The 27718-nt window shown below is 37.8% G+C and overlaps 1 protein-coding gene across 1 annotated transcript; it reads left to right on the top strand.

The window, feature by feature from the left end:
* Positions 1–485: 485 nt before the first annotated feature.
* Positions 486–27681, top strand: SLC35A1 (solute carrier family 35 member A1). The gene is made up of 8 exons (XM_028108045.2): positions 486–588; positions 2177–2354; positions 17173–17332; positions 17510–17662; positions 21263–21329; positions 23569–23745; positions 24191–24325; positions 26777–27681. Exons 1-8 carry the CDS (start codon positions 486–488, stop codon positions 26902–26904), a joined length of 1101 nt encoding a protein of 366 aa, XP_027963846.1. The 3' UTR covers positions 26905–27681.
* Positions 27682–27718: the final 37 nt, after the last annotated feature.

Genomic DNA, 27718 nt, shown 5'->3' with positions numbered 1-27718 from the left:
AATGCTGACAATAGGGACACAGCCACAGACTTCTGAAAAATATATAAATCATATTAAGTAAGCGGTAACAATGCAAGGTAATGAGCAAAGTGAAAGTTACAAAAGTTGGCGAAAGTAGTTTCTGTTACTTTGCGGGTTCTGGGGGTTTCTACAACAGCTCTGACAGGCATAAATCACCAAGTCTTAAGTCCTATTTGCTACGAAATCACCTTGGTGAGGACTACAATTCCCAGAAGGCAACGCTCTGCTCCCTTGACCCGGCTTCCTTAGCCGGCCGGGAGATGTAGTTTACAGAATGACGCCTTCGACTCGACTTTTACGCACTTGTCAGCAAGGACTCGGCCGTAAAGGCCTCTCCTCCATCCGGGTCTTCCCATTTTCGGGGGTAGCTCGGATTGCTGAGCCTAATCTTGGTGCCAGGCTAGGCAGGAAGTCGGCGGACGGTCGGCGGGCGAGGCGCTCTAGGCCGAGTGATTTTCGTCTCTATGACCACAAGGAGGCGGTCTCGGGTGTCCCGAGGACGGCGCGCGGAGGGGGCGTGCGTCAGTTCCGCGCGGGGCTGTCGGGGAACCATGGCTGCCCCAAGAGGTGAGGCCGGGGGCCGCCGGGACTGGGGAGTCCACGGGGGGCGGTGGCGCGCGAGCGTCAGCTCCTGCCCGCGCCCGCGGGTCTCCGGGGCCAGGCCGAGGCGTCGGGCATCGGGAGTTTGTTTGGAGCCGCTCTGTGGCGTGAGCCTGTGCCTCCGCCTGTCTAGGCGGCGCGGGGCAGTCAGCCTCCTGTGGCTGTCTTCCCCCTGGCGGACTTCGCTCGGGGCCGCTTGGCAGCCCCAGACCGCGCCTGCCCCGACGAGGTTGCAGTGAGTGGGTGGAAACCAAATTCAGACAGGCCCAGCCTGCGGCGGAGCTGGAGAGGGGTCAGAGCGCAGCTCCCGGGCGGGACCCGCATCACCCGGCGGGAGGCAGGACTGTGCTCCATTCCGGCCGGGGTCGTCGTGGCTGCGGTCTCTTCGGCGCCTTCTGCCCTACGGATGCTCAGAGGCTTAAGGGCATGCTCCGGGCGCGGAGCCCAAGTAGCGGCTGGTCCCTGTAACAGTCACAGAAAACATCACTGGGGCATTAAAACAGCGCAGAAACCGTAACGAGATGGAGAAAGCAGTCGTTAACAGAGTTCCTTCCCTGGAGAATATTGTATGTGGTTAGAAGGAACACTTTGATATTTTGGGTGGAGGGCGAGATTCACCGCTTTCCCCCCAGGGATGGCACATTAGAGTAATAATATTTGATGACTAATTGCCATTTCATGAGAGTGATTCTCATTAACCCCGAAGCACTTTGTTTTGCTGAGTGGGGTATGTAAGTTAGGAACAGAGCTGAAATTTTTGGACCTCAGAGCTGTAGCTAGGATAGGTTGAGCGACATCCGGATTCCTTCTCCACCCTTCTCCCACAGGGCATTTGGTTTCACCTCTGAATAAATGTTAAAAAAATATTTGAAGGATATCTTTCTGCTGGGTGCCAAGTTATTTTCCTGGTTGGGGAACCCATGTTTATCATAAAGCCCTGCCCAGGGGCATTGTCTGTGGTTGCGTATCATGCGCTTAGGCATTCTCCTATTTCAAGTCCAACCTTAAGAGTCTTTTTGTAGCAACACAGGAAATAAGGGGGAAAAATAGAATTGTTTTGATAACTAACATAGGATGGGGACAGCAAGATTAATGATGAGCAAAACTTCAAAATTACAGAACTCAAATCATCTGAAGTAGTTGCAATAATTTACAGACTTAGGCTTATTGTCAGTAAATACTTGTGCCTTTGCCATAAGTCTTATATGCCCACTATAAATGTATGATACTAACATTATATTATAAAGATATATTAAATACGTAATTGATTATATCCCAAACTAGTGTCAGTATGCCACATAATCTTGCAGTTGAGGCATTCTTCAGGAACCAAATCTTTGCTTCACTGGTTGACATTTAAAATCAGCTGTGTTTTGTGTATGTATGTGTGTGTTCATGTATTTGGAAAGTTTTGTTTTGCAATTTTCAAATGTCATGGGTTTTAAAAAGTATTTTGTGTTTGAAATTAGGAAGCATTTTGAGGTATAACATTGATTAACTTCTATAAACATAATGCTGTCTACTAAGTAATATCTTTGTTGTACATATTTTCCAGAAAATGTCAGTTTATTATTCAAGTTATATTGCTTGGCAGTGATGACCCTGGTGGCCGCAGCTTACACCATAGCTTTAAGATACACAAGGACATCAGACAGAGAACTCTACTTTTCAACCACAGCCGTGTGTATCACAGAAGTTATAAAGTTATTGCTAAGTGTGGGAATTTTAGCTAAGTGAGTATAAATACTTTTTAGTGTGTTAAATTGTTAATTTTCCACTTAGTTAAGGTATTTTCTTTATTAGAGAATTCAAGCTATGTCTTCATATGTTTGATCACTCTAGAGCTGTGTTTCTCAACTTGGGGCAGTTTTGTTCCACAGGAGATCTTTTTTGGTTGTGTCCACTTGGCTGATGCTACTGGCATCTGCTGGGTGGAGGCTGAGGATGCTGCTGAACTTTCTACAACGCGCAGAACAGCCCTCCTCAGCAGAGAATCATCCAGCCCCATGTAACAGTAGTGCTGAGGTTGAAGAACCCTGCTCTAAACGAGGGGTTGGCAAATTATGACCTGGGGACCAAACCCTGTTTGCTGCCTCTCTTTGTTGCAGCAGAGACTGTGTGACTCATGACGCCTAAACTATTTACCATTTAACCCTCACAGAAAAGAATGACTTCTGTTTTAGAGGCATATATGATAATAATTAATGTTTCTTGTGTGTTTTGTGTGTTAAGTGCTAAGTGCTTTTCATATAAATCATCTAACTTAATCTGTAGACATTTTTTAGATAAGTACTGTACTCTTGTTTTACCTGGACAGCACTGGAGGTTCCTCAGTGTTACAGTTTTATAAACATGTGGCAGCACTGGGCTTTGAATTGGTAACATCGTATGAGAGTCATTTTAGCTAAGGTTGCAGTATAAGAGAGGCTTAGGAATAGGGGCTTTGGAGTGACACAGACATAATTTTAAAACTTGATGCAGTGAGATTCTGACTTTGTACACATCTCTTAACCTTTCTAAGTTTTAGTTTCTTTATATTTTAATTGCAGAAAATAATATAGGGTTGTGAGAATTAAATAAAATCTGGTAGGAAATTGCATTGGGGAAAAATTGATGAGATGCGGACCCTTTTGGGTCATATGGCAGGTGAGAGATGTGAGTTAGTGAGAGTGGGGCACCAGTGAGGAATAGCATGTGTGTAAGCTTTTAGGTAGAAACAAAGTTCATATAAACACTTTTAAATTTCATTTAACAAATATTTATTGATTTCTGTGTTATGGTTTCTTAAAAAGTGTTGAATATACAAGTATGAATGAAATAGATATGGTTTCTCCTTGCTTGGAGCTTCGGCTTAGAGGAAGAGAGAGAAAATAAACCAGTAAATACACGCATGATGACAAATAATCATGTGAAAAAATACTCAAAGTGGTTTGGGGAGGGAGAAAAGAACAAAAATAACTTGAGGCCACATGGTGGCAAGCTTTAATATATTTGTCACGCACTTGGGTGGTTCAGTCATTTAAGCATCTGCCTTCTGCTCAGGTCAGGATCTCTCAGCGGGGAGTTTGCTTTTCCCTCTCAGACTGTCCCTCTCCCCTGGTGCTCACATGTTCTCAAATAAATAAAATCTTAAAAAAAAAATTATCTTTTGGGCTGAGATACTGTGGCAGCTTAACTTGTTAGGTTGCAAGTAGGGTAAAATTTCAGATCTTTCACAGTTTCTTAACAAGATTCCTTTTTATGGAGATTTGACTTTGCTTAGGGGACTCTTCATTCTGGATAACGTCAGATAATTGAGAGGTCTTATTGTACCTTTAAAAGGCAGTGTTCCAAAGGCAAAAATCTCTGTTTAAAACTCTAAAACAACTTCTACATAACAACGTAAGAGTTTAATAAAATCTTAAGGCTTGGCTTCTTTTATGACAAACATAGGGATATTGGAAGAAGAGGGATAAGGGAACCCATCTCTTCTTTTTTTCCTCCAAATTCCATGGGGAGAAAAAATTGTGACTCAGGAATGAAATAGGACTGTCAGGCATGACAGCAGCCATTTTTAAACTGTAAGGTCAAATCATGATTCAGTTGTTTGGTAACTGTTAGGAATTTTTAAGAACCAATGTGCAAAAATAAAGCAGTGAGGCCTTTGGTGTAACTCAGCCATTGAGCTGTGTTCTGCCAATCCACCTGTATAGACTTTGTTTTACTTTGATGCTTTTCCAGCCTTGCAAAGCTTGGTGTGTAGTATTTCTTTTTCTTCAGTTATTCAATGTTATGGGTATGGTCAGTTGTAGTTTATTTTGTGGAAACCTTTTTGGAAATTACATAAAAATAAAAGCACAAAAATTTCTAAGAATTCACCAGCCAAGTCAAATAATGGTGCTGAAATGACAGCAGTGTGGAAAACCAAATACTGTACTTGATCAACATCATCATCATCATCAATAATTAGTTGCTGTGTCTGTCACCAGCATAATGTAAAGGTTTACAAGAGAGGCTCTTTTATGAACCTGTACCTGCAGAGTACACAAGACCAGAGACAACCAAGAAAAGTAAAGAATTATGACATACATAGTTTTGGTAGTTGGCATTTGACATTATATGACTAACAAGAATTTGGCGGTCAAGAAGAATCATTTAAAGCACACAAAGTTTCTGTGTGGAAAAAGCATTGGCAAAAAATTTACAAAACATGAAATTAGATACATTTGAAATTATTGGATTTTAAAGTGAATATAATTTTTATGGAGAATGTGTTGGTAAATTTTCATATGCTTATTCAAAACACATTGGCAGAAAATAAATACCTGTGCTTCATAAAGAAAATATTTTATTTCTTGGAACAAAGAATTTACTTAGAATGCTCATTTCTTAGAATGGGAAAAAAGTGAAAGATAAAGGAGAATTATTTCAACCTAGGAAGTCAGAGATTGATACTTACAAAATGAAATGAAAGGACATGGCAATTGCTTCTTTAGCCATATGTGATGAGACACTTGATAATGAAACTAAACACGGCTATTTGGGAAAGATACCCCGTGAAAATGTTGAAAGTTGGTTCTAGATCTTGAAGGGACAACCAGCTTATATTAATAAGCTGTTAGTAACTGTTTCCAGTTTGGAATATGGAAAAGATGAATAAAATACATGGCCAGACTCTGGGCTACTAGAAATGAACAGTTAAGAGTTGCACAAGTGAAAGACCCAATAACTTTTTATTTGTCCTTTTGATTTAATTGTGTGAGGTTTGCAAAGAAGTAAAAGATTTTCTAGATACTCTCCATGCTGTCATTTCTTTGTATACCTAATAAAACTGACAACTTAAAAAAAGTGCGTCAAAGGCAAATAGGATGTTAGTAGTGTGTCAAAAACACAAGTTGGATATTACTGCTTTATTTTACTGTGATGGAGAAACTTAAAATATCAGAAAGTATTTGTGGTAAGAGTTTAGATTTTGTTTTCAAAGTAGAAGCAATACTTTATCATTTCAGAGAGGTTAACAATTTCAGGACATTATGGGAGAATGTGAAAATTACATTAGAAGTAACTAAAAGTTTGTACCTTAAAAAAATTCTCTTCAGAGAAGAAAAAGAAAAAATTAGATCCTGATGATAAAATAAAATTTTCCCATACTGTGAAAATAAAGTTAATGTAAAAATTAGACAACATGTTAACCAAATTCTGATTAGAAAATTTTGGAGGACAGGAAGAGGAAAAAAACCCGGAACTACTATTTAAATGGGAAAAAAAAATTATTAAAGAAAGTACAGGCTTCTTCCCTTCTTCCCACTCTTTACCTTGTGATAAAGTGCAATAATTTTATAGAGTTGACATAAATATTATTTCAGAACTTCAATTTTATCTGAACTATGCAGAGCCTAACCTCATAGACCAGTTTGGCTGTTTGTTTATTTAGTATGGTCTCTACAATAATGCTCTTTGCTCAGTAATATGTTTAGTCTTGGCTGATTGTTAAAGAAGTACATATTTTATTCTATGTAGAGATGGGGGCAGAGACTCAGGAAAGTTCTTGAAATTCTTTTTTTTTTTTTTTTAAAGATTTTATTTATTTGTCAGCGAGAAACACAGCCAGAGAGGGAACACAAGCAGGGGGAGTGGGAGAGGGAGAAGCAGGCTCCCCACTGAGCAGGGAGCCCGATGCGGGGCTCGATCCCAGGATTCTGGGATCATGACCTGAGCCGAAGGCAGATGCTTAATGACTGAGCCACCCAGGTGTCCCAGTTCTTGAAATTCTTAATGTCTTTTTCATAATTAAGGTTCACTTACAGAGAAACACATCACTGCCACATCCAAATAATCTGTTTCCCTTCCTCCAAATATTTTAAACACAGTCGTGCTTATGTCTATTTCAATATATTGATGTAATGGGACAGTCAGGTTCATTCATTTATCAAACCCCAGTTCTGTGCTCAACACTGTTTCAGATGTAAGAAGTATAGTTGCAAACTACAAAGGCATAGTTCTGTCCCAGTGGAGCTGATAGTCTAGTGGAGAACCAGACACTAAGCAAATGAGTAACAAATTTGCGGTGTTAAGAAGGATAAGTAGAGGATGCTGTAAATAAGTAGAGGGTCTCCATTTGGGTTGGAAGCTCTCTCTCTGAGAAAGTTACATTTAAACCTAGACCTGAAGATTGAGTGGAAGTTGTGTAGGAAAAGAGCTCAGAGAAGGCAGAGAGAACAGTGTGTTTGAAGTCCCCGAAGCAGAAAAATTCTTGACTCTTAAGTAACAACAGCAGCAAATCAGTATGTCTGCATTGTTGTGAGAAGGGAGTGGTGCTAAGATGAAGCAGGAGAGGTCTGCAAGGTATCAAGAATAAGTCCATGGCCCTGTGAAGAATTTTGGATTTAAGTGCATTTGGAAATAATTGAATGGTTTAATTCAGGGACTAACCATGGCAATCCATTTTGCTTTAAGAGTCACATTGATCTTTGAGGAAAATGGATTAGAAGGGTGCCAAGAGTTGGAAGTAAGGAAGCTTATTAGAGGCCAGGCATAATGGCCTACTATAACAACACAGGATGAAGAGAAGCTAATGGATCTGAGTTATGTTCTGGAAGGAGAATCTGTAGATGTTGGTGATGGGGTTGGGTACACAGTCGATTTGTATTTTTCACAGTAGTTATGTTCTATGAGGTCACCATGCACGCTGATTTAGTGAATATTGATCTAGTGCTCCTAGGGGAAAAACAGTGTTAGGTTCCTGTGAGCCTCTGGTCACAATATTTTCATCAACTGATCAATATATAACCTTGTTTTATGTGTGTTTCTGTTTAAAGACACCCTATTTCATATATGTTGATTCGTTTAGCATTGAACCACAGCCAATAGCACTATAAGTCATGCCTAACGAAATCTTATCTAACATGTATTTTCTCCTTAAGGCACATTACAGCTGTCTTGGATTTGGACAGTATGTTTGGGGGCCATTTTAAACAGCAGAATCACCACCAGAAAGCCCCCAAATGTGGAAAACGTGGCACTAAATAGACTACGTTTGCTTACAGTATAAGAACTGAAACAAGAAGGCAGAGCATTGCCTTTTGTGACCTCAACTGGGAATGTGTATATTAGGCAACTCAAATTTTTGACCTCTCTGTGCATGTCTGCCTATGATTGTATTGATTTTGGGGTTGCAAATACACTTTAGCAAATAGGCAGATTCGCACATACAGAACCCACGAGTAATGAGGATCAACTACAGTAGGTGAGGGAAGAGAGGTGTTAAGAATCATATCTATGTTTCTTAATATTAAAAAACTGGGTAAATAGAGTTATTTTTTTTTCTGAGATAGGAATAAAAGCAGATTTTAGGGAAGGGGATATCAATAATTTAATTTTGGGTAGGTACAATACAAAGTTTTTAGTGCCTCTGAGACATCCAAGTGGGCTATGGAGAAAAGGCAGTTGTGTAGATGCATCTGGAACACAGAAGAGAGGTCTGGGCTGGAGAAATAAATATGGATGTCCTTATCACATAAAGTATTTAATTTCATGGGATTAGAAGAGATTGTCAGAAGAGAGTAGTCTCATAAAAGTATTCTCATTTTCAATGCGCTTTAATGCCATATACCTTAAAGATTCCTATTTTCTGGACAATATAACCAGAAACCACAGAACCTACATAAAGAGGAACATACAATAATAGGTGCAATATGTTTAGACAAACGGAAAGCTTATTTAAAAAAATCAAGAGTCAGTCTGGTCTGAAGCAGTGTCCTACAATTTTGTAAGAGTTAAATTAAGCAGACGAAGGTAAGCATAACAACCAAGTGCCCAAATTAGGTAAATTAGAATATTTAGGTCCTAAGAATTTAAGCAGAGGCAATTGTAGCTCTGGGGATGGTTCCTGGTGAGCTTTGGAGATCTCAAGTCTAGGCACTCCTCTCTTGTGTCAGAACTTTGAGACTGGAAAGGGCCTAATTAATATATTCTGGTCTAATAAATTTGACCTGACCAAATGGATCAGCAAGGTTCCAGACTCATGTTTTAAATGAATGGGCAGTCTCTCAGGATTTGAGGTGGTGGGGAGTTTCTGTACCTAGAGAATCCTACTTGGATAGAAGTCATGTTGGCAATCCAGGTCAGATGGCAGAGACCCCATTCTCTTTGGTTCTTTCTCTTCCTTTTTCCCTTTCCTGGGGGTAGGAGTAGTGGGGTTGCATTCCCTGAAGCATGGGTATTGTTAGTATGGTAAAAACCTTTGTAGTCTGAAGGGTATGGCTGGCTTGCTGAAACACTGGAAGGCAGCAGCTTAATTTTAATCTCAAATCTTTTCTTTGCCCTATTTATATATAGTAAAAAAAAAATAAATTATAAGTGAAATTCACTTGAAACTTCTGTGTGATGTGTTTAGGATATTTAACTTTTTAAAGGAAACATAGACTTGCTTTGGTGAGGAGTGCAGTATATATTGGGGCAACAACAACTATGGATTTCATTTACATTTCTTCAGAAAAAAAGTAAAAACATCTTTCAGATGGTGGTAAGGGAGCAGAAGGCAGAGAAATGCATGCCTTGGTGTGGTCTCCAAGAAAATTGGGCATTAAATGCGGAAAATACTTCTGCTGTAATATATAATGTTGTAAGTTAAAACCGCTTAGGAAAACCAAAGAATAATGCTTCTTTTTGGCACTATTATGAAAATGAATTTTTGAGACCTAATGAGCAGATATCTAACTTCTTTAGAAAGCAAGAAACTACACTGTAGAATACAATCTGTTAATCACTGTCAAAATGTGTTATGTAAAAGGCCAAACATCTTTTAAGAGTGCAGCAACTAAATTTGCTGCATTCAGACTTTCAGGATTGTTGCTATTCAGACAGGCCGCCAGAGTGATGGTGTTAAGGAAACATTCTTTCCTGTCTCCCTTCAGATGGAGGGAAACATGCAGGTAAATACAGCCAATTTTCATTTCATTCTTGTACCTCTATTTTAGTTGTAGCTATAATTTCATCTTCTGTGATGAGAAATCTTAGGCTGAGGGAAGATGTATTTGCTGAAGATACCTAACAGTGATTGGCAGTGATAGGATTTAGATGTTCCCTGATCTCTAGTTTTCAGATTATGAGTCTTTCAGAACAGTGAAATGATTGAGTAGTTTTGATTAGCTAGGACAAAGAGTGTAGTAGCATTGTTAGACATTTCAGTAATTTTCAGTTTTATTTTTTGCTTTTTCTCTTATTTTTTTATTTCTGAATGCCAACATTTTGCCCATGCATATTTTATATTCTTTCTCTGCACATAGTTTTGCATTTTTTCCTGAACTATTTGAAAGGAAGTTTTACATAAGATGCCCTTTGTCCCTAGATTCTTTAGTGCATATTTCCTGAAAACAAGACATTCTGTTACCTAATCATAAAATACCAAAATCGAGACATCAGTATTTACACAATACTATTATTTAATTGGCAGACCTTAGATAATTTTGCCAATTGCCCTAATGTCCTTTAATGGTAAAATAATTACATTTAGTTGTTATATCTCTAGCTTCCTTTAATTTGGGACAGTTCTTCCATCTTTTTTTTTCATGTCTTTGACATTGTTGAAGAGCATAGTCCGTATGTCCCCCAATTTATGTTTATTGAAAGCTTTTTATGATTAAATTTAGTTGTATTTTTTGTTTTTGTGGTCCGAAATATCACAGAAATGATTTTCCTCAGTGCAGTATATCATCAGGCATGCAATATCTGTCCTATCACTGGTAATTTAATTTTGATTGGATTAAGATAGTGCCTTCTAGCTTTCTCCACATAAACTTACCAATTTTCTCTTTGTAATTAATATCTTATGGAGAGATACTTCGTGGCTAAGTAAATACTGTTTCTCCTATCACTTTCACTTACTAAGTTTATTACCCATTGATGTTGCCAAATGGTAACTTCTTAATTCCATCACTCCTTGTACCTTTATTAGGTGGCCTTCTACTCTAAGAAGCGTTTCCTTTCTTTCTCTGTCTCTCCTCACACACTGCATAGATTCATGGATTCATTGTATGGGCTGGAAATCATTATCATTATTCATTCTGATGCTAAAATTATCCCAGATTAGGGCAGTGGGATCTTCTTCAAGCTTCTTCCCTGTTTCCTTCCTCCCTCCCTCCCTCTTTGAGCAGTTTATTTAGCATAGGAAGATGTTTAAGGCTTATCTTATACTTTACCTGCCCCAATCCTGAAATCATACATTTCTCCAAAAGCCTTGGTCCTTTTTTTTTTGGAGAGTGGTATTTAGAAACCATGATCTAGATACTAGGTGTGCCTATTGCTTCTGGGGTATCATTGCTGCTTGGCCCTTTCAGCAGAGGCAGGAAATCTATGTACATGTGTACGTATACACCTATCTATTTCTGTACTTCTGTATGTATATGGGTGATTAACATGAGTTATATATTTGATACGTATGATTCTGATCTAATAACCACAGTTTATTTTATTTTTTTATTTTTTTTTTAAAGGTTTTATTTATTTAATTGACAGAGAGAGGGAGAGACAGTGAGAGAGGGAACACAAGCAGGGGAAGTGGGAGAGGGAGAAGCAGACTCCCCGCCGAGCAGGGAGCCCGATGCGGGCCTCGATCCCAGGACCCTGGGATCATGACCTGAGCCGAAGGCAGTCGCTTAACCAACTGAGCCACCCAGGCGCCCCAACCACAGTTTATTTTAAACTTTCCTTTCCATATTTGCTCCCTTCTCTAATGGTGTTAAGTCTAGCTTCCATTATCCTTAAGATATTTATATATTTGCTTAGTCTTCGAGTACATAAGTAGATTCAGAGTTTCTAACATACAGCTGTGAAAAACCTACTAACAAACTCAGTATTTGTACATAGTTTTTTTTGCCTTTAGTTGTAGAGCATATAGTAAAAAGACTGTTTCTTAGAATACTTGGGTTAGTTCTCTTTTTCCCCTTTAGAGTAATTTTGTTATTCATTTAAAAAACTGGCAGGTTTTGTTTGTAATTAATTTTAGGTTTCCCTAAAATTTTGCTTATAATTTACAGTAATTTTCAGAATGTGAAGTTATACTTATTTCAGTGAGCTAGAGCTGCAAGAAAAGGAGTGCAGGGAAGAATTAATGGACGGCTGCTTTGATGAGATTTAAAGTTTACATGTTCTAAGTGGTGAGTTGTAATTACGTGCGCTATGCATATATACATGGTATATGCTGCACTCCACTTTACTTTTTTTTCTTCCCTGCTTAAATGTTTTATCTTAGAGATTGTTCCATGTCAGTATTTAGAAATCTGTCTCATTCTTTTTAAGAGCTGCATGGTGTCCTATTATATGGATGTATTATACATACTAGGCTCTGTTGATGGGCATTTGGGTTCTACACAAAGGCATCTTTTTATATACACTATTGTGCATATGTATGATTACATCAGATCACTTTTAAATTGAAGAGGAAATTACTAAATCCTATTTTTTGGGAGAGGGGACAGATTTGCAGTTTGATGTTGCAAAAGTTCTATATGTGATTAAGTTGATTTTTAAAAATCTTTGAGTTATAAATTACCAATTTCTAAGTTATAATCTGATTGAAACATAACAGTGTAACATTTAAAATATTTTGGTTTTTCAAACTAGTTACTACAGTTCACAGGAAAATTACTGGTTAGCCTTATGCTTTACTAAATGCTATCATAGCTATTAAAACTGACAGTTTTTATTTAAATCTGTCACTTGTGGGATGAAGAAATGGAAGTGCAAAGCTTTCACATTGTCTTAGAACAAAGTCAACCTTTTATTGTTTGCTATTCACCAGTCTATAAAGACAAAGTAAACCTAGCAGGATGTGTAAATATACTGTATTTTGGGTGTGTATAGTAATAAAACAAATACATTATGTAAGACTGAAGAAAATAATTTACTCCAGAAAAATTATTTTAATTATTTTCTAGTATTACCTGGAATAATGTAGCTGTCAAATACTTATTATAGATTATCCAGTCCTATTCTGTTTCTCCTGCTGGGTTTACATTTTCTTTTTATTGCTAAAACTTGGTTTATATTTTTTCATAACTTATTACTACATGTAACATTAGATCCAAACATTTACTTAACCTTTCAAACTTCCTTTTCTTTGTTTCCTTTCAAACTTTCCTGTTTGTCAGTCACTCTTACAGAAGACCAGAAATACTGTTCTTTTTTTTTTTATTTTTAAACTTTTATTTTATTTTTTTTTTAAAGATTTTATTTACTTGACAGAGAGAGACACAGCGAGAGAGGGAACACAAGCAGGGGGAGTGGGAGAGGGAGAAGCAGGCTTCCCGCCGAGCAGGGAGCCCCACGTGGGGCTTGATCCCAGGACCCTGAGATCATGACCTGAGCCGAAGGCAGACGCTTAATGACTGAGCCACCCAGGCATCCCCAGAAATACTGTTCTTCTAATAAAATCTTTAACACTGGGTTTACATCTTTTTTTTTTTTAAGATTTTATTTATTTATTTGAGAGAGAGAGAATGAGAGATACAGAGCACGAGAAGGAAGAGGGTCAGAGGGAGAAGCAGACTCCCTGCCGAGCGGGGAGCCCGATGCGGGACTCGATCCCGGGACTCCAGGATCATGACCTGAGCCGAAGGCAGTCGCTTGACCAACTGAGCCACCCAGGCGCCCTGGGTTTACATCTTTGACTGCCTCTTTGTACCCATGTTGTAATGGGTTTAGGGTCATAGGAAGGAAGTAAAAGTCATGTGCCTTGTATGAGGAGTATTTTTGTCCTCAACCTCATTATTGGTTTTTATATCTAGCCCTCAAAGTCTTTTATGTGAGGTAATCATATTTAACTTTGCAGATGATAAGAAATTTATAAACAAGATTTAACTTTAAGCTCATGAGTAACTTCTGTGTTCCATTTTGCACCAGTGCCTTGGTAACTAGCCAAGGAATTTATGCCTCCTAGTAGTTCTCGTCAGATCAGGAGCTAGAAGAATGAGGCCTACTTTTTGACCAAACATAGGTCAGAAAGAATTGGTGTCAGCCGGTTGATAGGAAATTTTAGGGGGGAGGCAGCAGTGGAATCTCTGCAATCAATGTGGAGCTTCAGAATTTCTTCAGGTAACAAAAGGTTGCACATAGATTCTATAACAGTGATAACAAAACAGATTGTTCAAATAAGAATTTAATGGGAGACTAAAAAATTTGTATGTGCTTTTTAATTATACATGTTCTTTTTCTTATCTAGCAATGTCATTTATAGAATTTAGTACATTTGGGTTTGTTTTTTTTTTTTTAGATTTTATTTATTCGAGAGAGAATGAGAGAGCACAAGCAGGGGGAGCTGCAGAGAGAGAGGGAGTAGCAGGCTCCCCGCCGCACAGGGAGCCTGATACGGGGCTTGATCTCAGGACCCTGAGATCGTGACCTGAGCGGAAGGTAGTCGCTTAACCAACTGAGCCACCCAGGCGCCCCAATACATTTGCTTTTAACAAAAGGTACTTCGTAAAGGATTTGATTTCTAAGAAAACAACAGAGCAGGAAAATGGAAGAAAAAAATCACCTTTGATTTTTATGTGTTCCTTTTTATAGTATATTCAAGGCTGTAGTATATTTAGAATTGATTATTTTTGTTTAATAGTAGAACAGTAGATGACTACTAGTGTTTTCTGGAAGCTATATTATTGTAATTTTTTTTAAACCTTAGCAAGTAAAGCTAAATACAAGCTTTAAGAGCTATATTCTTAATACATGTGTTAAATTAAGCAGGATTTAATTTGATTAATACTGAAATCATTTACTTCCTTTAAAACTTTCTGTGTGCTAAGATTCCCACATATTCTTTCTTTCTTTTTTTTTAAGATTTTATTTATTTATTAGAGAGAGACACAGAGCAGGAGCAGAAGGGGAGGAGCAGAGGGAGAGGGAGAAGCAGACTCCCCGCTGCGCAGGGAGCCCGATGCGGGACTCGATCCCAGGACCCTGGGATCATGACCTGAGCCAAAGGCAGACGCTTACTCGACTGAGCCACCCAGGCACCCCTTTATTCTACTTTGATATTTTTCTATTTTTGAGCTTTTGTTTTATAAGTTATTTTAGCATTTTCTATTTTTTGTAACTTCAAAATATCTTATTATAATTATATAATATTGCTATAATTATAAGCACTACAGTGAAACTTGAATTCTCCAGTAGTTAACATTCTGATATAGCTTGGCTTCTCTAATATCTGCATTAGAAGCCTTCCTGGCAGTGAATAAGTAGCTCCTAAGCATCCAACACAAGGGATATAGGCAGGAGAGCCAAAGACCTGAAGGTCAGTCCTGATACTCTGTATTTACTGGTTTGTCGCAATGAAAGAAAGGAGTACTCACATTGGCCAATGATGCCTCATAGGCTGTTTTTATATGAAAGCTGAAAGTGCAATAGAAGAGATAAGGAGAAAAGTGTCGAGGGACCATAGCAATTTTGATTATTGGTGCAGGCATGGTGATTATTAGAAATATTAATGAGATACTTACCTAGTGCATATTCCAACAGGGCAAAGAGTCAGTGATAAAGAGACCACCTCTTTTCTGGATAGACAATAATTCATTTGATATCATTGAAGGCTTAGTGTATCTCTAAGGGGTGGAGGTAAAATGGCATTGCCCAGAGCAAGGGATTAGGGAAGGGATAATAGCCATCCTATTAGAGCTTGGGGAATCCAATGTAGATCAATGGACATGGCAGTGGAATGTGGGAAATGGGTACAAACAGGTATCTTAGTAGTTCTTTAGGGAACCACTCTGCAGATAATAGCAATATATGTCAGTATTTTAGAAGGCATTAAAAGTAACAGTACAGTGAAAGCAGTGTCCTGTATTTCACAGTCTATAAGACTTAATATCTCTGCTGTCTTGTGTTTCCTAGTGGGAAATAGGACATTAAAGAAAATGTTCAGGTATGTTTTCTAATACATCATCCTGTTAAGATAGCTCTTTTGAGTTGTACTCCTGTGGTTCTTCCTTCTTATTTTAATTGTTTCTCTTTAATTTTGTTCTTCAATTCTATAATTGAGGGAAAACATTCTCTGAAAAAATGCAGTTTAAGGTGTTGAGGAAGTATATAGGACATCTTAGATTTGCATTAAACATTTTAAAAAGACTGTCAAATATTTAAAGGGCCAATCTTCAGATACCTGAGAAACTCTACTACCTAGAATTTCTCAGGAGTGATCTTTTGGTATTCTTTCCTCCTGGATAGAGTTTGTAGTCTCCTACCAGGTTGTGTGCATTTTCCTTTTCAGCATATAGATTTACCACTGTGGTGTAGAGCATGTTGAATTTGGCAACAGAGGAAGACCTGTAACTAAGAAGGATGTCTTTTGTTTCCATGACGTAGGCCAAATTTCCTGTCATACTTAAGCATTTTCTTGGGGGCTGGAGTGTTCTGCAGTGGATAGGCATAGGTAATGAGTTTGACATTGTGGACTTTTTGCTCCCCTTCAGAACACGTGTAATTATTTTTGCAGTATTTAAATATGACAAAATTCAGTTAACGACTGTTGATTCTGTTAATCAAACATAGTAGAGGCTCGCTGTGACTGTCATTAACTTTGAGTTGAAACAGATATATCTCCTCGCAGAAATATTACGGTCCTGTCTCTTAAGGATATTGTGAATTGCAGTTAGGACCCTTTCGATAAAGACCCTTTTTTGCTGTTGATGCTTATTATAAAACTTTTCTTTTTTTTTTTCAGGAAATTTTCAAGAGGGGAAATAAAGCAGATTAGCTAGTTCCTCCTGAGGAAAAAATAATAGTTAAGAGTATGTATAATCAATATGCATCCATGTACATTACAAATATAGTTTACTTTTGTTGGTATTAGTAAATTATTTCCTGCAGATTTATAGATAGGTACCTCAGCTTTATGAGAATATGCTTTGATTTATTGTCTATTTCATAAGCACTGAACTAATTTACAAAGAATATTGACCTGAATTGCTCAATCCCTATCTCAAGTAACTACCATAACTATCAAACCCTTTCTCTTGTTTGTAATTTAAATCTATTGTAATTAAAAAAAAAAACCTTTAAAAATAGATATGCAACCTAATTAAAATAATGAGGGTGAACTTGATGTAATGGCAGTTAAAGTGGGATGGATTACATTTTTATAGGTAATATCAGCAATTCTGGTTTCCTGTTATGTCATTATTTAATATACTTAAAATCCTGGAGCTTTGAGCAGAGGTTGATGATGGTAAACCTAATTGTCATATTTTCCCAAATCGAACTTGTAATTGTTTTGCTTTTATACAGTTGTTGGTATGTTTCTTTTAATCTAAAATTAGTTGAAAATTATAAAAAAATAAATTTGCTAGATTACAGCGATGGACCTAACATAATATGGCTATTCTGTGTGTGAAGGAATCTTATCAAAAGGACACTGCTGGGTGCCTGGCTGGCTCAGTTGGTAGAGCATGCGACTCGATCTCAGGGTTGTGAGTTTGAGCCCCATGTTGGGTGTAGAGATTATTTAAAAATAAAATCTTAAAAAAAAAAAAGATGCTCTTTAATTTTCTTTCTCACCCCTTTCTCACCCTTTTGTTTCCAAAGAGAAACTGGTAGTCCTGGTAGATTCAAGGCATCTTTAAGAGAAAATGTCTTGGGGAGCCCCAAGGAACTGATGAAGTTAAGTGTGCCATCATTAGTGTATGCTGTTCAGAACAATATGGCTTTCCTAGCTCTTAGCAATCTGGATGCAGCAGTATACCAGGTAAGTGGAGGTAAATGACAACGAGAAGTGTAGAATTCTAAAAAAACAAGTTTTTACAGTGAAAAGATTTTTATTAACTCTTTATCACATTATATTTTTTTCTCCATAATTCTGTTAGTATCAAATATTTGTGTCAGAGACTGTTATGAGTTCATTAATTCATTGTTTTGTTTCTAGGTGACTTATCAATTAAAGATTCCCTGCACTGCTTTATGTACTGTTTTAATGTTAAACCGGACACTCAGCAAATTACAGTGGATTTCAGTTTTTATGCTGTGTGGTGGAGTCATACTTGTACAGTGGGAACCAGCCCAGGCTACAAAAGTCGTGGTAAGAAACAAAATGCTCACCATAACTAAAATAGAAGACTTCTTTAAGTCTTATAATGCTTTAGATTAGTCACATTGATGAATGTAGCACGATTACATTTCTTTGACTGAAAATAATCTTTGCCCTACAGATAGGCTTTTTTTTTTACTCCCTTGGGATAATTAAAGATAACATAACTGATTGGTCTCCCCCTCCTACTTTAGTTTTCTGGAGGGGAGTATGCATAAATATGCATAAAAGATGGAAGGTACCTTAATGTAATCAACCCCCTTTATTTTATGGAGGATGAAACTGAAGTCTAAAGAAGTGAAGCAACTTGTCTAAAGTTACACACTTAACAGCTAACCTGTGCCTAAAATTGTGCCAGTTTCCACAGTTTGTATGTTCAGAACTCACGGGCCTCTTTTAGACGTCTTCTAAAGAACGCTGAGCAAGGTTTTCTTCATCTAATTTTCATCTTTTCCCTCAACTCACAGTTTTTTAAAAATTTTTGTACATACTCCCACGGTCAGTGATAGGGATTATGGGGTAGTAGTGTTTTTACTGATAATCAAGAGCTAAAATAGGGCCAAAAGTGCCTTCCTAATTTTCAGTTTGAGTTAAATGTTAAAGTACATACCTGATCTCTTTTTAAAGTGTAACATACTTTATAGATTATTTTCCCAGAGAGAATTAGGAAGTGGAACTCTAGTGAATGACCTTCTGGAGTTCGACAACCAAATAACTCTTTACCTTTTAGCAAATAAAAGACCACGGTTCTCCTGTAAGTATAAGGTGGTTGGGGATGTACAGAGAGCTCGTGCAAGTAGGAAGTCAGTTATTTTTTAGGTAGTTTCTTGCCTGAGACTAGGTGGAGGTTTTTTTTCACCCCCAGAAAATGAGGTTTAGATGAATATTTATTGTCTTCACATGATATTTAAACATGCTTATATTCTTGGTGGCATTGCAAGACAGTGACCAAATATTCACGGCACATTTAATTTAGTTGTAGACCCTCAGAGAAAGAATTTATTGGGAAGTAAGGCAAACAAAAGTTAAATATGAACTTTAAGTGTTAGATCCACCTCATATAGGTAATGTATGTGAAAAGCTCAGTAAGCTAAAGCAGAGTATAGGGGAGCTTTCCTACTTCTGGGCCACTAGAGAAAGTTCTTTCATATTTTAAGCAAAGTGCAGCTTCTTGTAACTGCCTCCCATTGTTTTTTGTCGTCAGGTCGAGAATAACTCAAATCCCTACTAACTCCATATGATGGTCCTTTGAATGTTGGAGGACCGTGTCACACAACCACCGTCCACGTCTTTTTCTTCCTCCCCATTGAGACAGCCTGCCTGCCTGCCTTCCTTCTTTTCTTTCTTTCTTTTCCTTTTTTTTCTTTCTTTCTTTCTTTCTCTTTCTTTCTCTCACTCTTTCTTTCTTTTTCCCTTCCCCCTCCCCTCTTTCCTTCCTAGATTTTTGTTTATTTATTTGAGAGAGAGAGAGAGAGAGCACGAGCAGAGGCAGATGGAGACAGACTCCCCACTGAGCAGGGAGTCAGACGCTCAACCAGCTGAGCCACCCAGGTGCCCCCGTTTCTTTCTATAATATAGTTTCTAAAGATTTCTTCATCCTTGGCTTGCCCCAATACTTCCTTGTATTTCTCTTCTAGGTGCATTCATTGATTCTTGTTCCTCAGGAGTCTTAAAACTTCCCACTATCTCTAGATGTTGACTGAGCAGTGTGAGGTATAATTTGTGAATCACCTTTGTTCTGAATACTAGAGACTTGTTAAAGTAGCCTGTAAGTTTTGGGGGGGGAGGATAGCCTTTCTATAACTGATTATATACAAAGTTGTTTCACACACATACAGTTTATCGCTAATGTATTATGTGCGGTGGGCTTCTTCTAAACCAAGATGCAGGATGTTTTTTATTTATTAAGTGTATCTTGTTAGCTTTGGTTCATTGTTCAGGACTTTGAGGTCTTTCCAGACCTTATTATTCATTGTTTGGTTTTTGAGTGTTATGATGTCTGGGTCCCACTGACAATTTGGACGGGCCGGGCCAAGGGTGCTGTGGCCATACTGTTAGATCTCTCTTTAGCTGGACTTTTCCCCTCTTGCTTAATAAACCTTCTCTCCCATAGTTTTTATGGGTCTGCCAGGAATTTGAGGGTGCCTTAGTTAGGCTGTTCTGGCTTGAGGTCTCTTAAAGGTTGTGATCGAGGTATTGGCTAGGGCTGCAGTCAACTAAGACCTGAGTGAGCTTGCTGGATACACCTGGTAAGCTGGTATTGGTTGTTGGTCTAGCTTGATTTTATTAGCACCATGCTGTATGAGAATTTACTCAGCAATGAATAGAATTGTACTGCTATTCTCACTACACTAGTCTTGTTCACAAAAATATTATGCAAACCTGTCAGATTTCTTGCAAAACACTGTCTTTATGGAATCCCCTCATCACTTATGCTAACCAGGAGTCCCTTCATAAGGAAATTTTGTATGTCTCATTCTTAGGGAAGCCATATTGTGTTCCAGTGATGACCATTAAACCTTTTTTTTTAGAGAGAGTGCAGGCGTGCATTGCGGGGTGCAGAGGGAAAGAATCTTAAGCAGGCTCCATGCTGGGCAGGGAGCTGTGATCTTACCACCCTGAGGGCTCCATCTCACCACCTGAGATCATGATCTGAGCCAAAATCAGGAGTCGGACGCTTAACTGACTGAGCCACCCAGGCACCCCCATTAAACTTTTTAAGTTAAGTCATCTGTTCTAGCATTTTGCTAGTAATCAATAGTAGCAATAACAGCTGCAATCACTTATACCAACCTTTCTCATTTAACATAAAGCAATACTCTCCTTAATTTTGAATAAGGTATGTTCTTGTCACCATATAGTCATGTGTCTCAACTCTTTAGCTTCAGTGTTACTATTGAGATAGTATTTATCTCTGAGGAAAGACTGAGGAAAGCTCTTTGAGGATTAGTTTAGGGAAGAAAGAGGAAATAAAGTTGAAACACTAGGTTAGGGCACATATACGTGCATCTTTTAGCACAGAATTATGATTATAGACACCAATCTGTCCTACCCATAAACTACTTAAGAACTAGAGCTGTGTATCATCTTCATTTTTATTCATTTAGTATATAAGAAGTATATCTAGTACACAGCAAGTAAGGTATTAATATTTGATAAAAATTCAGTAAAGCAGGAAAGCTTAAAAGTCATTACTTCATCCTGCAGGTATTAGGGAATAAACGAGTTAAACTGTTACCGTTTCCAGGGTTGATGCTATCAAGCCCCTGAGTTTGGGTGGTGGCAGAAGTTAAAATTAAGAGGCAGGCAGGCTGTGCAAAATGCCATGCTAGGGGCCCATTGTCGTCAGGAAGTAGGCACATGTGTTCTGGTCAGCATTCACCGTGGCTGCAATTTGAGGGACACGTCTTTTAAGTGCTTCGGTTAATCTCTGGGACAGCCTTTTTTTCCTCTTATTCTGTAGGATAGCTGTGTCTGATGTGGCACAGCCTTTTGAGAAAACCATAACAGACTTTTGTAGTCATTTGTTTGCTCTCTTGGATGAGTTCTATTTGTTAGTCACTAATAACTTTCAAAACATTACTATTGCAGGTGGAACAGAATCCCTTGTTAGGGTTTGGCGCCGTAGCTATTGCTGTGTTGTGCTCAGGATTTGCAGGTAAATCATAAATGAATCATTTTATTCTGTTAAACTTTTTAAAAAACACTAAACTCTAAGGGATCGAGTTTATCTTACTTCATCGTGACAGTTTTGTTCCCAGTGAGGCTTATTCTCCTACTCACACTGTCGTGCCAGCTGCTGCTCCGTAACCATACGGACGGCCGTGTTGCAGTTCAGACCTCAGGCCTTACTCATACTTGCAGTTACGTGAGAACATGTGTCAGTCATGCTTACCATCCGCAGTCCAGCTAAGAACCCAAAAGTAAATGAACAGAGAGCTCTGAAAATGGAGGAAGTTAGCAGTTAGAAAGCCTAAGTACCTCTTTCCATTTTCCTGGAAATGGCACTTTCTTCAGGCAAGTTTCTGCTGCTTTAGGGTGTAAGTTACCAGCTCAGTATCTGTTTTTCCCTGTTAACCTCAAGTTCTTCCTCTGTTTTAGCAGATTAGGAATTATGGAGTAGGGAGAAAAGGGGTGGTGGGGTGGAGAGTGCCCCAGAAAAGTTAGCACATAGAAGTAACAGCCAGAAAGGGAGGGAAGAGAACCAAAGTCACTAACATCAAGTAAACGTGGAAGTCTAGAGTCCTGTGTGTAGGGACAAGAAATCCTCCACTTAATCAAGAAGAGACAAGGTATGAATGTTAAGGGCAACATGTGTTTTAGAAATAGTTCCAACAGAGAAGAACTTTAAAAGTTCTTTTTAATAGAGTGTATTATAGTATGTTTTTATTATCTTTATTTGTGCTATTTCAAGAGTTAGGATTCTTTTGACTAGGAAAGTAGGCTGGAGATGGAAGTGAAATGTTGCTTGTAAAAAAAAGATGTTTGATAAGGGGAAAAAAATCTAAATTTAGGAATATACTTAATAATAGCATTATGCTAAATTTTTATTCTAGGAACCTGCAAATTAGAAAAAAAAGGAGTTACCCAAAAAATAATATGCTACTGGACTTTTAGCGCCATTTTGAATAATTAAACGTTCGTGTCCAACATTCTATTTAGTTCAACCTCTCAATACACAATTTAGGAAACAGTGGGTGTTTTTTTTTTTTTTTAAAGATTTTATTTATTTATTTGACAGAGGGAGACAGTGAGAGAGGGAACATAAGCAGGGGTGGGGGGGTGGGGTGGTAGAGGGAGAAGCAGGCTTCCCGTGGAGCAGGGAGCGTAATGTGGGACTCGATCCCAGGACCCTGGGATCACGACCTGAGCCAAAGGCAGACGCTTAACGATTGAGCCACCCAGGCACCCCCAGTGGGTGGTTTAATATCCCTTTATGCTTGGAGTAACTGAACACCTAATAGTTAAGTAGTTTTCCCAGACAGAATATTAAAAAATGCGAATAGGAATAGCCATGTTTGTTCCCATTCTCTAGCTTTTTCTAACACACATTCACCAAAAACAGTCTTGTTTTTCATTAGAATTTTTAGTTGATTACTATTTGAATGGCAGTTTCTAAGTCTGTATAAATTTTATAATGAAAATCTTTGGTGTCCTTGTATAGATGTATTCATTTTAAGTATAAAACTTCAGCAGTGTTATGTGATTTTGGATATATATGGTGAGGAGTCATTTGCTCTATCTGAAAAAAACAAACTATGGACCCCAAGAAAATGTATGTATACACAAAATGTATTATTTAGTGAGGGAGTTTATGGTCCTTCTGACATCATGTATGAACTTGGTTTGTGGAACCCTACTTTAAAGAAAAATGGCTTCACTCAGCAAGTTCTATTTAGATTTTATTTTGGTTGTGTTACTCTGAAAAAATCTCAAGTGGTTATTATATAGGTTATTTTGCAGAGCTGGGAGTTTTCATTACTAGGCAGATATTACAGGGATATGATTAAGATAATTGACTCTAATAGTATAGTTTTCCAGCTGACCAAACAAGTCTATTATTGGCATTAACAGAGAGCTTCTGTGATCTAGCTTACTGCTAATAATAAAGGCAGAAACTGTTCTTAACAATAATTTACGAGTCTCCTGTTAAATGTGGGTTGGAAAGTTCCCTCTTAGGTATTAATTTTATATGCTCTATAAAAAATACACATTGGTAAAGTTTTATATGCCACGTGTCACAACCAACAAAATAAATGTGTATTTGATGTAAAATATGTTTGTTCCCTGAATCATATACTTTATCATATCTCTGCTATTCTGTTATTGTTCTAAATGAAAGGCATTTTAATTTTTAATACTATCTTTCATATTGGCATACCTAATTTTTTTTTCAGGAGTGTATTTTGAAAAAGTTTTAAAGAGTTCAGACACTTCCCTTTGGGTGAGAAACATTCAGATGTATCTATCAGGGATCGTTGTGACATTAGTTGGCGTCTACTTGTCAGATGGAGCGGAAATTAACGAAAAAGGATTTTTCTATGGTTACACATACTATGTCTGGTTTGTCATTTGTAAGTATCCAGGAATTAGAAGTTCTGGGTAGTCCTTTTTTAAAAAAAGTTGTCTGTTTTAAAAGCCTTTATAAAAGCATTTTGAAATTGTTCCTTTGATACTGTGAACACCAGTTTGAAAAATGTAATTTTGGTTTTATTGACTGACTTTTGTGGCATAGCTGTCCCAAAGCAATTTTGCCTTCACAATCAAAAATATCTAATGTGTTAGCAATAAATGTGTACAATTTAGTAGTAGACCACATAGCCCCCTGGGCATGTTGTTTTGTAGTATCTATTACTCGATTTTAGTACAAACTCTCAGGTGGCTACTTCTAAGGAAAATAGTATTTTTTTTTTTTAATAGGTAAATTAGTATGGCATCTCGGGGGGGGGTGAAAATTGACTCACCATCATAGAATGTTTCATTATTTGCGTGTTAAGATTTTATTTCTTTGTATACAAGTTCTTGCAAGTGTTGGAGGCCTCTACACTTCCGTTGTGGTCAAGTACACAGACAACATCATGAAGGGCTTTTCTGCGGCAGCCGCCATTGTCCTTTCTACCATCGCTTCAGTGATGCTGTTTGGGTTACAGATAAGTAGGTCTTCATTTGTATTTTTAAGTTTTTAACATAGAAGAGCTTCCCACTTGTTGCCTCATTTCATCTGTTCTTAAATGTGGCAATTGGTCATAGTGTTTACCTAAATTCCTTGTTTTGTTACAGTTTCTAGTTGTATGAGATATGGGTCAGCAGTACTGAGGTGACTGCAGTGGTCCTAGAGCTTATGCTGGGGGGCGCTGGTTCTACTGAAAATGAGAGGGCTACTGAGGAGCTCCTTTGTAGTCCCCAGGTTTGAGATACAAAACAACTTGAGTACTTCTTACTTCTGGGTGAATATAGTGTCATTAGGTATGCAGGGAAATGAATACTACTTCTGGGTGAATATAGTGTCATTAGGTATGCAGGGAAATGAATACAAGGACTTTACTGTAATTGCACTGCTGAAAACAATCATTCCCTAAACAAGGCTTTCTATGAAGAAGAAAGAATAGAAAAAAAATTTTTTTTAAGATTTTATTTATTTATTTGACAGAGAGACAGCAAGAGAGGGAACACAGGCGGGGGAGTGTGAGAGGGGGAAGCAGGCTTCCTACGGAGCTGGGAGCCCGATGCAGGTCTCGATCCCAGGACCCTGGGATCATGAGCTGAGCTAGTCACGTGCCCCAAGAACACAAAATTCTTTCATTTCCCCCTGAGTTTGTAGCTTCCTAACTTTTGGACTTGGGTATTAATTGGTTTTGAAGCAAAATCCAAATCTAAATTAAAGATATCTTTGTTTCATTTAATATGTAACTAATACAAATTTCAGTACCGTACCTGGCATTCTGGCGCCCTCGCTATGCTAGTCCTTCTTTTATATATATATATATACATACACACCCCTAGCCCACACCCAGCATTAGGTTTATTTAAGCAGTGATGTTGACTTAACATTTCAGGGTGCTATAATAATCATTTTCTTTACTGATCAATTATACCTTAGTCTCTTAAATATTGAAAAAAAAAATTCAGTCTTGGTATAAATGCAAATAGAGAAATGCCAAGCCTGTAATCTTAAAAAACCGTTTCATAGTATGGTTTAAATCCTGCCTGTACTATTTATTAGTTGTGCAGCCTTGGGGAAGTTACTTAACCTGTGTCTTAGTTTCTTCATCTGTAAAATGGGACTGACAGGATCACCCATCTGCTAGGGTTGTTTCAGGTGAAGTGCTTAGAATAGTGCCTGGCACACAGTAAGTATTCTGTATGAGGCCAACCACTTACCATTTCCGTATCAGTATTTATAGGTCCTCTCTTCAGATATATTTCTTAGCTGATTTGGGTGAACTTTTAATTGTAGTTCTGATCCTTCCTTAGCTGAACAAATCCTTATGCCTTTGTTCCTGAGGAATACTTGGAACATAAAAAAATGCTTTTGGTCAGTGTTCTTACTGATGGTCAAGGAAATTAATTAGAACATCTTAGCAATCTTCCAGGTTTCTATTTAGATTTTACTTACTCCCATTTTTGGAAGGCTAACCTAGTCTTCCCTAGTTAGGAGTGAACTGAAATCACAGCTTGATGTCATTTCTCTTCTTTTTTTTTTTTTTAAAGCTAATGAGATTGTGATGTACTCCCTATAGAATATAGAATACACTTCCGTTTTAAACAGACTGTACAGTTTTGACACAGATTTTGACATAAGTGATTATGCATAAAATGCCTACTTGTCAAATTTGGACAAGCTGTATGTAATTGCTTATGTCCTAATTTTTAGGATTAAGATTTTTAAATAAAGCTAACAGAAAATGGAATTGTATTCAGTAAATCACCACCTTATCTCTTATTAAGAAATCTTCACTGGTTTGAGTCATTGGTCATCTAACTTGGAATTTTGCTCAACTACCTTTTATTCTAAACTTCTACAGGTTTTTAGTACCATGGAAAAGCCACATTCCACGGCTTTTCCTTAAATTAGCATATAGGGAAGTTCATATGCCTGTCCTGGACCACTGACAAAGACCATACTTGTGTTCTTGAAAAGCATGTAGTCAGTCCCTTGATTGTACTTTTTTTGGCAGGGGTTGGGGGGATGATGGTTTGAGGGATGGGGATCTAGAATTGATTATCTTTATAAACCTTACCATCATAAAAATAGAACACTTAGATTTATTTTTCATATGGTCTAATGGTATAAAACCTGTAACTGAAAGGTTTCAGAATTTAAAATTGATTATTATATTGGGGCACCTGGGTGGCTCGGTCGTTAAGCGTCTGCCTCCGGCTCAGGTCACAGTCCCAGGGCCCTGGGATCGAGCCCCGCATCAGGCTTCCTGCTCGGCAGGAAGCCTGCTTCTCCCTCTCCCACTCCCCCTGCTTGTGTTCCCTCTCTCGCTGTCTCTCTCTCTCTGTCAAAATAAATAAATAAAATCTTTAAAAAAAAAATAATTATTGTTATAGTTTTTAAGGACACAAATACATATTAAGCTTTTTTTTTTTTCTTTTCAGCACTCACCTTTGCTCTGGGCACTCTTCTTGTATGTGTTTCTATATATCTCTATGGATTACCCAGACAAGACACTACATCCATCCAACAGGGAGAAATAGCTTCAAAAGAGAGAGTCGGTGGTGTGTGATTTCAGCCTCAAAAGCGATTCCTACCAAGACTAAAACTATTTGCATTAAACTAGAGCCTTAAGTCAATCCCAGAAGGTAGCTTAAACAAAAAACAATACGTTAACTGTGTCATAAGAATTAAGAAGAAAACTATCTGAATTGCTACAAAGATTTAATGTGGCCTGTTTTGGGTCAACCTGTTCGTTTTAGAATGAAAGAATTTTATTATTGTACATATAATGTATATAAAAAGTATGGGGAGGTGTGGTAAAAAAAAAAAATCACGCAAGGATACAATATTCAAGTAACAAGGTTTGGGACAAGGTTAAGGGTTAAAGTGCCAAAGCCATTTCTGTACGAACTGTTTTCTTGTTCAGGTACCAGGGGAGAAGGACGACCCCTCCTTGTTCTCCAATTCATGTACAGTATTTTCATCCCAGCAACAAAGACCTAGCTCTTTTCTTACAAAAGACAGGCAAAACCAAGATAGGCTAGTTCAGAAACAAACTGAATGTGTAACTTCTCAAACTGAATCTATTTCATAATGCAGACAATGACTTCTAGGTGGTGAATGAGTACTCCTGTAAGTGCTGTATTTGTGCCATTCATTGTCTGGATTCATGTTTCTTTGCGGTTAGATGATCTACTTTTCTTCAGAAAATATTTCTAATGTCACTTTTGTACTTTTTTTTATAAAGTATGTTTAAAACTGGGCTGTCAATAATTTGTGAAATTTCAGTGTTTTTAAAAAAATTTTCTATAATGTTAATGGGAAAATTCAGCAATAAACTTATTTATATGGAATCTATGAACACTTTTTGTATTGTGATTATA

Source organism: Eumetopias jubatus, unplaced genomic scaffold (genome assembly GCF_037043125.1).
Source record: "Eumetopias jubatus isolate StellerSeaLion01/CBP00866 unplaced genomic scaffold, mEumJub1_p1.0 scaffold_6, whole genome shotgun sequence".
NCBI lineage: Eukaryota > Metazoa > Chordata > Mammalia > Carnivora > Otariidae > Eumetopias > Eumetopias jubatus.
Note: the sequence above shows the minus strand (reverse complement) of the source record. Positions and strands in the feature narration are given on the sequence as shown.

What these genes read in the sequence shown, in the direction of transcription:
- SLC35A1 (XM_028108045.2), top strand. Translation starts at nt 486, where the DNA reads ATGACCACAAGGAGGCGGTCTCGGGTGTCCCGAGGACGGCGCGCGGAG. An exon ending in AACCATGGCTGCCCCAAGAG is followed by an intron (nt 589 to 2,176) that starts GTGAGGCCGGGG and finishes CATATTTTCCAG; the next exon opens with AAAATGTCAGTTTATTATTC. An exon ending in CCCAGGCTACAAAAGTCGTG is followed by an intron (nt 17,663 to 21,262) that starts GTAAGAAACAAA and finishes TTACTATTGCAG; the next exon opens with GTGGAACAGAATCCCTTGTT.